At 36.1% G+C, this 13,772-nt stretch overlaps 1 protein-coding gene across 1 annotated transcript in view; it reads left to right on the top strand.

Annotated features, from left to right (window-relative positions):
• mapkbp1 (mitogen-activated protein kinase binding protein 1) overlaps positions 1–13,772 on the top strand; it is a 59,929-nt gene that overhangs the window by 38,863 nt on the left and 7,294 nt on the right. Inside the window, exons 10-21 of the mRNA XM_081347181.1 lie at positions 280–417; positions 1,629–1,813; positions 2,051–2,142; positions 5,605–5,730; positions 5,815–5,885; positions 8,851–8,972; positions 12,016–12,091; positions 12,194–12,305; positions 12,383–12,446; positions 12,533–12,655; positions 12,752–12,885; positions 13,067–13,113. Coding sequence (XP_081203307.1) covers positions 280–417; positions 1,629–1,813; positions 2,051–2,142; positions 5,605–5,730; positions 5,815–5,885; positions 8,851–8,972; positions 12,016–12,091; positions 12,194–12,305; positions 12,383–12,446; positions 12,533–12,655; positions 12,752–12,885; positions 13,067–13,113 — 1,290 coding nt within the window. The remainder of the gene's footprint in view (positions 1–279; positions 418–1,628; positions 1,814–2,050; positions 2,143–5,604; positions 5,731–5,814; positions 5,886–8,850; positions 8,973–12,015; positions 12,092–12,193; positions 12,306–12,382; positions 12,447–12,532; positions 12,656–12,751; positions 12,886–13,066; positions 13,114–13,772) is intronic.

Genomic DNA, 13,772 nt, shown 5'->3' with positions numbered 1-13,772 from the left:
GTTATATAATAGAAATATTAAAGACACATTAAATTAAGCAAAGTACTGTGATCCTTATTCTAGAATATACTGTTTAGTGCCTGTGTGTCATTTAGAAGGATATTCTCTGTATGCATAAAGAGGATCTGTCTTAACGCCCCGTGCAAAATCATTGTGGTCTGATTTTGAATGCCACACTAGAGTAAATACACCTGTATTTGTACAGTATCGCATGAGTTTGTGTGATTGTAATGCCGCATGTTTTGTCAGGTTGAATCATCTCCTTCCTTTGTCTTGCAGATGTACCCAGAGATGAGGGATGGAGAGCAGCCGCGTTTGTGTCCCGGGTCGTTCCTCAGCTGTTCCTCCGACAATACTATCCGTTTATGGAACACGGATGCTCAGAACACCACCCTCAGCCGAAACGTCATCAGCAATGTGAGTTTCGGACACATTAGATTGATGAAAAGTGACAGTAAAGACATTTATAATGTTACATAGGATTTCTCTTTCAGATAAATTCTGTTCTTTTGAACTTTCGGTCACACTTTAGATTAGTGTACAATTCTCCCTATTAACTAACTGTTAACTATAATTTTTGCCTCAATAAACTTCTAATTACTGCTTATTAATAGTAAGTAAGGTAGTTGATAAGTTTAGGTATTGAGTGTTTAAGGGATGTAGAATATGGTCATGCAGAATAAGGCATTAATATGTGTTTTTTATAAGTACTAATAAACAGCCAAAATCTTAGTATTATACATGCTAATAAGCAACTGTTTAATAGCGAGAATTGAACCCTAAACTAAGTGTTACCTAACTTTCTGTTCATCAAAGTGTCCTAAAACAAATTCACAAAGTATTAAGCAGCACAGCTGTTTTCAGTATTAATACTTATAATGAGAAATGTTTCTTGAGCACCAAATCAGCCCCAAACTTTTGACCAGTAGTGTATTTTCTTTGGAAAGACAAGCATCATACTTGGGTTGCTACTGTGAACTGATGCAAACTTTAGCTACTATAGTCTCAAAAGTCATGTAGACATTTAATCCACACTTCAAATGTATGAATATCATTGCATTGCATGATAAAATATGGGAACACTTTAGTTTGAGTTCCAATTTTCTCACTGTTCACTAGTTGCTTATTAGCATGCTTATTACTGGCTTTATTAGTACTTATAAAGCACATATTAAAGCCTTATTCTGTATGACCATATTCTACATCTATTAATCTTACCCAATACCTAAACTTAAGAACTATCTTATTAACTATTAATAAGCAGTAATTAGGAGTTTATTGAGGCAAAAGTCAAAAGTGTTCCCCAAACTAAAGTGGGACCCAAAATATCATTTCAAATAGCATTCGTTATAAAAGAAAGTTAAAACAAGTACACTTTTCAAAGCAAAACTATTTAATACTGTTCAAAATTAAAATGGCATATTTGGAAACTATCTAATGGTGGAAGTTGGTTAAAATAATTGCAAAAACAGCACAGAATAGTTAATTTAGTCCTGAGAAACTAAACTTGCTGTGATACTTTATTATCTAGTATAACAATCAATATTCATGCATTTTAAGTGACTTAAGTTTCTGTATCTGTATAAATGAAATGAAATCACAGATGATCATTTCTTTCGCCACTAAAGGACCTCCAGAAGATCATTTATATGGACAACAACACCTCCACCCTGCTGGACACGGACTGCACCACCTCCAGTAACTCTGAGAAGGTCGACCCTCAGACCTCAGAGAACCGGACGGGCATTAGGACCATGTGTGTGAGCCCAGACGGGCTGCACTTGGCATCAGGGGACCGCAATGGAACACTGAGGTCTGTTTTTCACATGTCTGCTTAACACTTCTACACTAATTGATTTTAGTTGATTGATCCTCTGAGGTTTTAATGGAAAGGTCGATGTGTGTTTGTGCCCATGCACGTGGGAAAAAAGTTACCCTTTCTTTGAAGGCTAGCCTATATATAATGCGGTATAAAAGTATTTGCATTATACTTTTCTTCAGAAAATGTTTTTGCCAATCACACCCTCACTGAACTACTGTTGTTTTCCAGAATCCATGATTTGGAGAGCATGGAGGAAATTATGGATGTTCAGGCCCATGACTCTGAGATCCTGTGTCTGGAGTACTCCAAACCTGAGACCGGTGAGCGCTGAGAACGGGTGTTTTCTTTATAGATCTGTAGCTGATTAAATCCTGCACTGAGGTGCCGCTTAATGCCCCAGTCAAGAGGAAGTGCTGATCCAGCTCAGATGCTCAGCAGATGCTTCGTAACCTTGGAGTCACCACTTCACACGTATACCAACAGCAGCGCTTACAGTTTAAACTTCACAGCTCGAACTGTAATCTGTTTCATCTTCAACTTGAAGTCATGTTTTCAAGTTAATATTCTTTCTCTTATCCCAGTTTAAATGAGCAGTGACAACAAAAAGCAAGTCATTTGTTGGGTTGATTCCTAGTGGCGCAGAAATAAGCTTTAAGCTCTGTCAGTCTTTAAGCATCTGTGGCATGCTGTCGTTTTCCAGAGAAAATAATATCTCATGCTTCACTTCGTATGAACAACAAAAAAACAACTATCAATGCTACTATTTTCTGTGGTAATCGACAGCATGCCACAGATGCTCTTGATAGAGCTTTTAAATGACCCTTTTCAGAAAAATTAAAGGAAATAAAGGCAGGTGTCCATTAAAGAGAGCAGATGCTGACGTGACAAGGTTAGAGGAAACTGACATTCCTGTAATAGTTGACTAAACAACAGTTGATCCAAAACAGCAAGATAATATACTTTGGAAACTGTCGGCACTTACAAAAAACTGTCCATGGTATAGTGATATAGAATACCATGGTATTACCATTGTGTTCATGTATTTATAATAGTATTATTAATGTAATATTTAGCTTTTATTTTTATATTTTCAGTTTTCATTTTAATTTGAGTAATTTTGTTGTGCTTTTAGTTTTTAATTGCTTTTTTATAAATAAATAAAAATAAACATTTCAGTTTAAGTACTTTGCTTAAAACTTTTTTCTTCAGTTATTTCATTTTTAGCCATATTTCAATAAATAATAGTTTTAGTTAACAATAGCAACAATGCTTTGGCCCTCCTTTAATGCAAGTCAGTGGGAAATTCTACACCCTTAAGGCCCGTTCACACCAAGGACGATAACTATAAAGATAACGATAAAGATATAATTCTAAAAATCGTTCTCCATATTAAAGAATAACAGAGTTCACACCACAACTATAAAGATAAAGATATGAGGAACGATATCGTTGGGATCACTTTCAGAACGATTTTTTTTCAGCTGTCAAACGATAAAACACTGACAGTAAATCAGAATCCATTCTAATTTAAAGGTCTCGCGCATTTAAAATGGGGCGCGCGAGCGCGTGCTTAGAATAAAAAGACCGTTATCGTTCGTTGGTGTGGACGCATATATAGTTATCTTTGTCGTTATCTTTATAGTTATCGTGCTTGGTGTGAACGGGCCTTTATTCTTGTCTGTTATGTTGAAAATCTTGCCTCTAACCATCACTAACTAGAGTAGTGAAATTCTCTCAGGTTCTCTAAAGCTCTTGAGGCTCTATTTGAGGGCCGGGGGTTTACAGCAGGTTTAGAGAGTCATTATCATGCCCTGTAAAGTGTGAAGTTGTGCTGTGTTGCCTTAGCTGGTGGTTTATATCAGGCTCAAGGCCAGACACTAAGTACAGCTCGATGAGAAACAGAACATCTGCTAGAACACACATAGAGGTACACAATCTCGCTGTTTTGCTTTCCTTCTTCTCCTGGTAGGGTTCTTTCAGTTTAATGGTCCATTGATCCCACCCACTATAACAAGCCAAAAATGGCTCCACATAATCTGCACAGTATTTTCTGCACTGAATTGTGTGGAATAGATATAAAAAGGGTATTTTGAAGTGACCAGAGTGTACTGTACTTGTCATTTTCAATATATGTTGTAGTTTAAGTGACAGAGACAAAGCAAAACATGCTTGGATTGCACCTTTTATTGTAACTTCTATCAAAAATCCCACACATGCGATTGTGATAAGAAACAGTAAATAGAAGAATGTGCATGTGCAGACTTTTTTGTGTGTTTGCAAGTGTTCTTTCTTTTATGTGGATTCTGTGTGGTCCCAAATATCACTCGATACTTGAAATCTTATATAGTTCAAATGCACTAAACGTTTAGCACTGTTATTTCACTTCAAAAAAACAATTGCAGCGGTAAGCAAATGAGATCGTTCTATCTAATAGTCTGTTAGTATCTGGAATCCTCACAAGTTGCATTTTGATCAGCTTTTGCTTTGAAAAACATCACATTATCATTTGAGTTTCTGCTCTGAAGCCGTTAAAATATTAAGGGCTTTCAAAAAGGGAATCTCTTGATAGAGATGAACGCTTATTTTGACATGATCTGTCTCTTTTGTTCTGCTTAGCGTTGCAGAAACATATCATGTTCTGTTCTCACACTTAACGAGGCATTTGCATTCTTTTCTTCGGCGTGTGAAGTCACACATGAACACACTGTGTTAGTGAATCAGCTTGTGGTGTGATACGTGTGAGAAGAAACCCAGGAGCGCAGCACAAGAGCCGCTCTCGTCACGGCTCACCGGATATTGAACTTTTTAACACTATTTAATTGCAATTCTGATGGTTTATCCTTACAGAAATGGGAATACCGGTGATAGTATCAGAAGATAATGCCGTGGCGTATGGTATTAAATGAACACCATATTCATGTACACGACTAAATGTTTTTGAAAAAAGTATATTATGCTCACTAAAGGCCCTTGCACACTGAGTCCGAAATTCGCATCCGAAATTTTCGCACTTTTAAAAAAAAATACGACCTCAAGTTATGTCAATCACGCCTGCACACTGCCTCCGAAACTTTCGTCCGTCAAAAAAAAAATCGAATCAGGTTCGATTTTCTGCGTTTTTCGCATCCGTAGCAAGCATTTTGAATGGTGTTTTGACATTTTAGGAGCCACCCGAATCACGAATATTCACGAATACGAAAAAACGCATGCGAAAATTTCAGACTCAGTGTGCAAGGACCTTAAAGGCCCGTTCACACCAAGCACGATAACTATAAAGATAACGACAAAGATAACTATATATGCGTCCACACCAACGAACGATAACGGTCTTTTTATCGTTCCCCATCGTTTTATCGTTTATCGCGCCCCATTTTAAATGCGCGAGACCTTTAAATTAGAATGGATTCTGATTGACTGTCAGTGTTTTATCGTTTGACAGCTGAAAAAAAAATCATTCTGAAAGTGATCCCAACGATATCGTTCCTCATATCTTTATCGTTATAGTTGTGGTGTGAACTCTGTTATTCTTTAATATGGAGAACGATTTTTTAAATTATATCTTTATCGTTATCTTTATAGTTATCGTCCTTGGTGTGAACGGGCCTTAAGGCTGCGTCAAAAATATTTGATGTGAAGTATTATTGCTATTTAAAATAACTGTTTACTATTTTAGTATATTTTAAAATGTAGTTTATTTTTGTGATGGCAAATCTGAATATTCAGCCTAATTACTCCATTTTTTAACATATCTTTTGCTCTCTGTATTATGTGTGTGTCTTTAGGGCTGAAACTGTTGGCCACCGCCAGCAGAGACAGACTGATCCATGTTCTGGATGCGGATCGGGAATACGGCCTCCTGCAAACACTGGATGAACACTCTTCCTCTATCACTGCTGTCCGATTCGCTGGTGAGATCTTGATAGCCTAGCCGAGATTTATTTAACAACTAATGCTGGAAGTGTTCATGTGTGACATCTTTGCTTGTTTTTCAGCTAATGAAGGGAAAGTCAGAATGATCAGTTGTGGTGCGGATAAGAGCATCTACTTCCGCACGGCACAGAAGGTGAGATTCAAACTCAGTTGGTCATATTTAGATTTTTATTCTAATCTTTGCCATAATTCTGCTATTTTTATTGGCCTTCTCTAATGTTAAAAAGTAGCATTTTCCTCATTGGTCAGAAGTCAAGACAGGTCACCTTTATTTTTATAGCGCCATGCTTTATACAATAGAAGTTGTTTCAAAGCAGCTTCACGTTATTAACAGGAAGGTAACAGAATCAATGATGTAAACTTCATCAAATATGAGACAAATTCAAATTCTGTTGTAAAGCAGCGATAGAAAAACAATAGTGGCATTAAGGGCTGCATGAAATTGAAGTAAAGTGTGATATGCGATACGATAATGTACAAAACATAAATTGAATAATAAAATGTAAAAATAAAACTGCTTAGCCTTTACTGTATGAATCAAATAAACACTGATTCTTATGAAATCTATAAAAGTTATTCAGTCAAAAGCAGAGTGATTTTCTGTTGATTGATTCACATTAAAAACAAAGACAGCAGCAGGTTTATTAGGCCTAAAAAAAAAAAAAAGTTTGGTTCCGGTTGGTTGTCAGTTGAGGTCATGGGTCGGTAGGGATTTTTTTTTTTTATTATTTATTTATTTATTTTCCTCCAGTGGCAGTTTTACACACACACACACACGCGCGCTGATTTTAAATGAGTGTACCGGTACTTTTTTCTACTAAAAACCAGACATCTCAAGCAATGTTTCATCTAATATCTTTAATAGTATTAACCTCAATACAAATCTTCTCAGAAAATCTTCAAAATAAAATGTAACAATTCAAACCGTTGAACTTAAGGAAACTTATGGCAGCCATTGACTCTGCTCACTAAATACCTGAACTGAAATAAGGACGTCACACCACTGACAACCGAACCAAGCTGGTGAGTTGGTGTCGACACCACATCGCTTGCTAGGTCTGTCCATTTCTCAGCTCTGTCGACTTTGCCGGCAGCTGATACGAATCTACAAGAGCATTTTTTGACTTCTTGAAGCACGGTTTCAAATGTTTTTAAACCCAATTTTACAATTTTGGTTGACATGCTAGTGTTGCATGGGCAAATAATTATCACGTTACACATGTCCATCATTGCAAAAGAAAGAATAATATGTTGATATGGACTAGGCTAAAGTTACGCTACTGTATTTGATATTACTAATTTACGCGGGCGAATCAAACTTTTACGACAGTGATTCTGTATTCCCGTTTAAAGTCTGTTGTTGCCATAGACACGCAAAACGCACACACACACACAAAAAGCCTTCGCGGGAGTTTGACAGGCGATCTCATAGTAGATTAACATGGAGGATTTGAACTTGAAAAACGGAGTGTACAGACATCTTTTTGTAGTCAAACAACATTCTTTGTTATGTTCATTTATGTGGTTTATTTGATTTTGATGCTATAAATTAACTAGAAGCAAGAGACGATCAGTTAGTTTTAACTGATGATCTAACTTACAGCGATCTGTTCGACACATTCAAGAGCCACAAAACGGTATTTATTGTTTACATTTCTTTAAAAAATGACCACATTTGAAAGGTGAAATAACCAAATGAGACTTTGTTTCATATTAAAAGTAAGCTGGTAATGTTAACTATGTCCTGTCTGTCAGCATGTTGTCAGTGCCCTCTCTGTTCCGCGATATGTTGTTGACTCCCCCCCCCCCGTGTTTCTCTTAATGTTACGATTTCCAAACCTTAAGTTATAGCTCACTTTAGGAATTGACAGTTAAAGGGTTTTGATGCAATACTTAATGGTTTTTAACGGATTACTTAAGTGTAAAACAGCATTTAAAGGAAACTGTAATTTAATTAACGATGTGTGAAAGACCGTTCTTCCCCAGTCTCATAAAATAAATTTGGGTCGCACATAAATTGACAGGGTCGGTCGGAAACCGGAACCAAACAAATTTTTTTTTTAGGCCTTAGGCTGCTGTCTCTTTAAGAGCTAATGCACAGATCCAAAATACTGTTACACATACTTTTTATTCCTCAACTGTTTACGTTCACTTAAAACATAACCGAATATTTACGTGAATTCCATGTCTTTAAGCAATAATTTAACATAATTTTGTGTGCATTTGGCCATATAAGCTGCGGAAGAGAACTGAATTGGGGTCGCCCAATTGAATTGAACTGAACATACAATTTTGTACATTTATGATATTTCGATAATTTCGATATATTGTGCAGCCCGATATAACTGTGTAAAGTTAATTCATTCTGAAACAAGTTCAGTTCAGCTACTAGTAGCTCTACTGAAGACAGTAATGTTGTTATTCAGCTCCGTTCTGTTCAAGATTTGTTCTTTTCCAGTTCATTGAGGATGAAACAGGATCCTGAGTCAGAGCTGTCAGATTCCTCAGGCCTAAAGAAACTGCTGCCAATTTTTCAAAGAACACCTGATTTAAAATAGGCACACAAGCACTTAACACCCTCCTGCAAATGAGATACCAACGGCCAGTGATTAAGTGTGAAACACAAACAAGCACTTTATCCGGATGTCTAATATGAACACCAAGAAAACAGCTTTGAAGAGCCCCAGTATGTTTCTGAATGAACATTAAGAATTATGTATAAGAATTAAGATCTACTGAAATTAATCTAGAAAACATGGACATAATTAAATAAATATTGCCAAGTTAGAACTGATTTAAACATCAAAATGGCGGAGAAGATGAAATAAAATAGTAGTTCATAGTTACTAATTAGCTAATAGTGAACTCCATATATTAAATTGAGTGTTATTACTTTCTAATTTTTGTAAATCAGAATGTGTTGTTCGTTAATAATAGTTAGTAGAATGCTTATATTGCGTCACTCATATGTTCCTGTGTAGACGGAAAGGTATTCTAAAGTGTTACTGTTTTTTTTACATTATACACAACTGAATTTTGATATGTAGCGCTTGAATCAGTTTTCCTTGCTGAACTAATAATTAAACGCCTCAAAACAGACAGAGGAGGGAACAGAGTTCACGCGTACTCATCACATAGTGAGGAAGACTACTCTGTATGACATGGACATCGACCCCACGAGGAAGTATACTGTTGTTGGCTGTCAGGATCGCAGCATCAGGTTTGTTTGTTTTCTTGTTTTTCTGTCCTTGAATTTTTATTTTTTTTGGCAATCATTTGTGTAGTAGTAGTATCCTGTTCTTTTGTGCATCTGCTAGTTAAGCCTGTCTTCCAAGAAATTCAGGCTATTATTTTGCTGATGTGTTTGTATCACTGCGCCCATGTGTTTTTGTATCTATATATACATGAATGTGTTTTGATTCCTGTATTTTTACAGTGTTTTGACTCATTTATGAAGGTATGATTGTATAGACAGGTGTGATGTGTATCTGGACCGGGCGTTACAGTCATCTGTGGCCAGGCTCACAGTGTTAGCAGATTATCACTCAGGTGTTTGCACAGGAGGATGGAATTAGAGGCTCGACTGGTTAATCCTGTCACATTTAGCATGTTCCATTTACCATGTGCATACGCATGCAGACACACACTCACACAAACACACACTGAGTCAGCCTGTCTGTACTGTCTGAGACATCTGACCAGCCAAAATCATTAGACTCAATCTGATTGTCTCATCCTGTGATTGTTTAACTGGGTGACTGTCACAAAAACATGTCCAGGTCATATTTCAGCCTAAAATGAATGTTTTTTTTTTTGCAAATTATAATTGAGCATTTTAGTGTAATTAAAATTTGTATCTGAGGATTTTATTAAATTCTTATTGCTATAAAACAGTATTTTATCATATGTATAAATGGACAATTAAAATAATACACCTTTTGTTTTTTGTTATTTTTGTTGTGTATATATATATATGTATATATGTATGTATATATATGTGTGTATATATATATATATATATATATATATATATATATATATATATATATATATATATATATATATATATATATATGTATATGTATATATATATGTATATATATATATGTATATATATGTGTGTGTATATATGTGTGTGTGTGTGTGTGTGTGTGTGTGTGTGTGTGTGTGTGTGTATATATATATATATATATATATATATGCTTTGACATAACAGATATACAGACATGGATAAATTTGTTGGTACCCTTACAGTTCTTTGAAAAAATGCTTCATTCCTCCTGAAAACTGAAGAAATTCAAATAAATTGTCTCATGTATATCTGCCTGCCTTTGGTATGTCATAGTGTATTGCATAAAAGTGTGAAAAGATATGAATTAATGTTTATTCTACAGAGATATTCTAAAATGGTCTGGACAGATTTATTTGTTGGTACCCCTAGAAAAGAAATACAAATAATAGTATTATAGTGACGATTCAAGCTAATTGTTTTGCTTGATTAGTATCACTCATCTTCAATGGTCTTTAATCTTGTAATAAGTCATTCAGCCTATTTAAATTGTGTGCACCATAATGAACATGGACCAGAGAAAGCAAAGGAGAGAGTTGTGTGAGGAGATCAGAAAGAAAATCATTGACAAGCATGTTAAAGGTGAAGGGTTTAAGACCATCTCCAAACAGCTTGATGTTCCTCTGACTACAGTTGCAAATATTATTAAGAAATGTGAAGTCCATGGGACTGTCGCCAACCTTCCTGAATGCGGCCGCAAGAGGAAAATTGACCTCCGATTGAACAGAAGGATAGTGTGAATGGTAGACAGAGAGCCAAGGAAAACTTCTTAAGAAATACAAGCTGAACTCCAAGGTCTGGGTTCATCAGTGTGTGATCGTACCAGAAGACCCAGGAGGACTTCACTTTTGAAAGAAAAAACGTCTCAGTTGCAGCTCATGGGTCCTCCTACAGGGATATCAGCCCAAAACATACTAAAAACACCCAAGAATGGCTGAGAACAAAGCACTTTTGTGAGATTTGCCTTACTGCTGACTTGATCATTTTCAAGTTTTGCACTTTATTCTCCAGCATTGGCACTCTTTTCCTCATTGTGTTTTGTAAGTCTCACTTTGCTGTCCCACACAAAAGGGCAACATTAGGAAGGAACCAGCACAGCGCATGACTTGCAACTGTTTTCCTTTGTTCATTCAAACGACGGTCGCAAATTCATTCTGCACTGTGGGCAAGAAAAATGTCAGGAATGTCGTGTATAATACAGCTGACCATTTAGTGCCTTTGTTTCATTAAATTTATTCTCACTGGAAGCAGCATCTTTTCTATGCTGTTTGGTGCAGTGGCAATGAATGATCTTAAAAGAAGAAGGCCAGACCTATACAAATATATCAATAGAGTCAATAGCCACTGCTGTATGCCTGTGTACTGGAGCTCATTCTGGGTTTTCAATGCCTCTAATGGGCACAGACTCTTTTTGTTCCTCGTGTAAGTCATGTGAAGCCTGAGGGGTTCAATGGTTCTGCTCCTCCCAAAGCTGCCAGTGCCTTGTATGATCAGCTGTAAGGAATGACAGGTGGAGGCACGATGCCATAGCGCCTCCAGGTGGCTGAAATAGAACGGGGCAAAATACAATTCTGCAGCACTTTTGCCAGGCCAAAAAAGGAAGTTCCAGATTTAAATGGCCAAATTATATACTTTTAGATCTCCCAAGGCTTTCCCAACTAAACCAATCATTATTTACACTAGTGTTCAAAGGTTTGGGGTCTGCATTTATTTGATCAAAAATACATTTAAAACAGTACATAATAAATATAATTAAAAAAAAAAATCTGTTAATTTATTTTATAATTTAATTTATTCCTGTGATCAAAGCTGAATTTTCAGCATCATTTCTCCAGTCTTTGGCATAATATGATCTTTCAGAAATAATTCCAATATGCTGATTTGCTGTACAAGAAATGTTTTTCTTCATATGATTATTTGATGAATAGAAGGTTCAAAAGAACAGCATTTTTTTTTTAAATAGAAATATTTTGTTATGTTTTTAATGTCACTTTTGATCAATTTAATGCTTTCTTAAAGGCAAAGAGCCCTAAAAAAAAGGTATTAATTTCCTAAATAAAAATCCCACTGACCCCAAACTTTTGAACGGTTATGTAGCTTTCCTTGATGTAATATACCTTTTCATTTTACACACTCTCTAACCCTCAGGCGAGTGTCACAGTCATGAAAGTTTCTGGTTCTCGTTTATTTGCAGGATCTTTAACATCTGCAATGGCAAACAGAAGAAGGTCTACAAGGGATCCCAGGGGGAGGACGGGACCCTTATCAAGGTAGGCAGACCCCTGAATTAAGAGATTAGGCTTCATATTAGTTCAGATAATGCTTTTGCTCTCAGTCATACAGTTATTGATCCATCTGTCGGTGTTTATTAGGTTCAGACGGATCCCTCTGGTCTCTATGTGGCCACAAGCTGCTCAGACAAAAACATCGGCATCTTTGACTTCTACACTGGAGAATGTGTGGCCACCATGTTTGGCCACTCAGGTAAGATCCTTAAAAATGCAAATGCGTTTTTAAAACTGAAATCAAGTCTAAGCATTGTGTTTGTTGTCCTCTTTTAGAGATTGTAACAGGAATGAAGTTTACTAATGACTGTAAACATCTGATATCTGTGTCAGGAGACAGGTAGGCGTTCTGAAATCATGTTTCTCAGAATCAATTTTTGACTTCATATTTGACATATCATCTTACAATGTTAAATGTGTGTTCAGCTGCATCTTTGTGTGGCGGCTCTGTCCTGAGTTGACCATCAAAATGAGACAACGGCTCTCAGACCTGAAAGAGAACAGCAAACCTGTTCAGAAGACCCCACCAAATAAACAACACACACTTGGGTATAAAACAAATCACACTCATTAGTTGTTTTTGCAATTACACATCATCGTTTTGAGTTTTTATAATGTGTTTTTTTTTGTGTGTGTATGTATCAGCACAAGGAAAGAAATCCACAGCGCCCCAGTCATTGGCACCATGTCATCTGACAGCGACAAAGACGTAGAGGAAGAGGAGGGCATTGAGGATGAAGATGAGATGTTTCCTCGCCTATCATCTGGTGAAGAGACAGGTAATGTATCTGACATTATCCAGCAGTCTTAATAAACTGGTTTGGCTAGTTCTATATTTTACATCCGTCTCTTTTGGTTTGGGTAGGATCACGTTGTGTGATTTTATTGGGCGAGACTTCTTCCAAATGTTTATTTTGAGCTTTGTGGGCTTCTAATATTCGTGTTTGTTTCTGTTACAAGGATCATCTGAAGAAAGTCGCAATACTCTTAATTCCCATATGAAGAAGGTAGGAAAATCTAAAGCCCTATTCGGATGGTAATTGTTTCTTATGTGGAAGTCTGTAAAAATACATTTGCATGGCACTTCAGTGATTAAACTCGTGCATTCGAATGGCGATTTATTCACGGTGAAGGAGCGAGTTTTGTGATCCTACAAACTTGAGAACACGCTGCTCACGTGGTCAGTTGCATGATTGTCGCATGATTAAATAAAATGTCATGTGCTTGGAATAAAAAGAATAAATGGATATTTAATTTAATAATTGGAAAAGAATGTCCTATTTATTATTTTATCATTTAAATGTCCTGTTTAAAATATGTATGAAATCTCAAATTGATGGATGTCATTTTAAAAATATGGAAATTAGAGGAAATAAGTTAATGCAGCCTCTTATTAACATGAGGTAAACATAAAGCTGCTTGGTTTATATTGTTAATGCATATTATAATTGTATATAATACATATTTAAAAATTGTGTTGCATATATTGCTGCCACAATAACGACCCATTTCAAATGTTTACGTGCTTTGCTTTCTCTGTCTCCTTTTTGTTCTTAACAGCTCCCACTCGCTGAGGTAGAGCGGTGATGAAATATTGTTCTTGTAAATACTTTCCAGCATTTTATTAATAAAAATGTACGTCTTTAAAATGCATAAAAATTACAGT

The sequence above is a fragment of the Scardinius erythrophthalmus genome, assembly GCF_964197995.2.
Source record: "Scardinius erythrophthalmus genome assembly, chromosome: 19".
Lineage (NCBI taxonomy): Eukaryota > Metazoa > Chordata > Actinopteri > Cypriniformes > Leuciscidae > Scardinius > Scardinius erythrophthalmus.
This window is presented reverse-complemented; position numbering and strand designations above follow the sequence as displayed.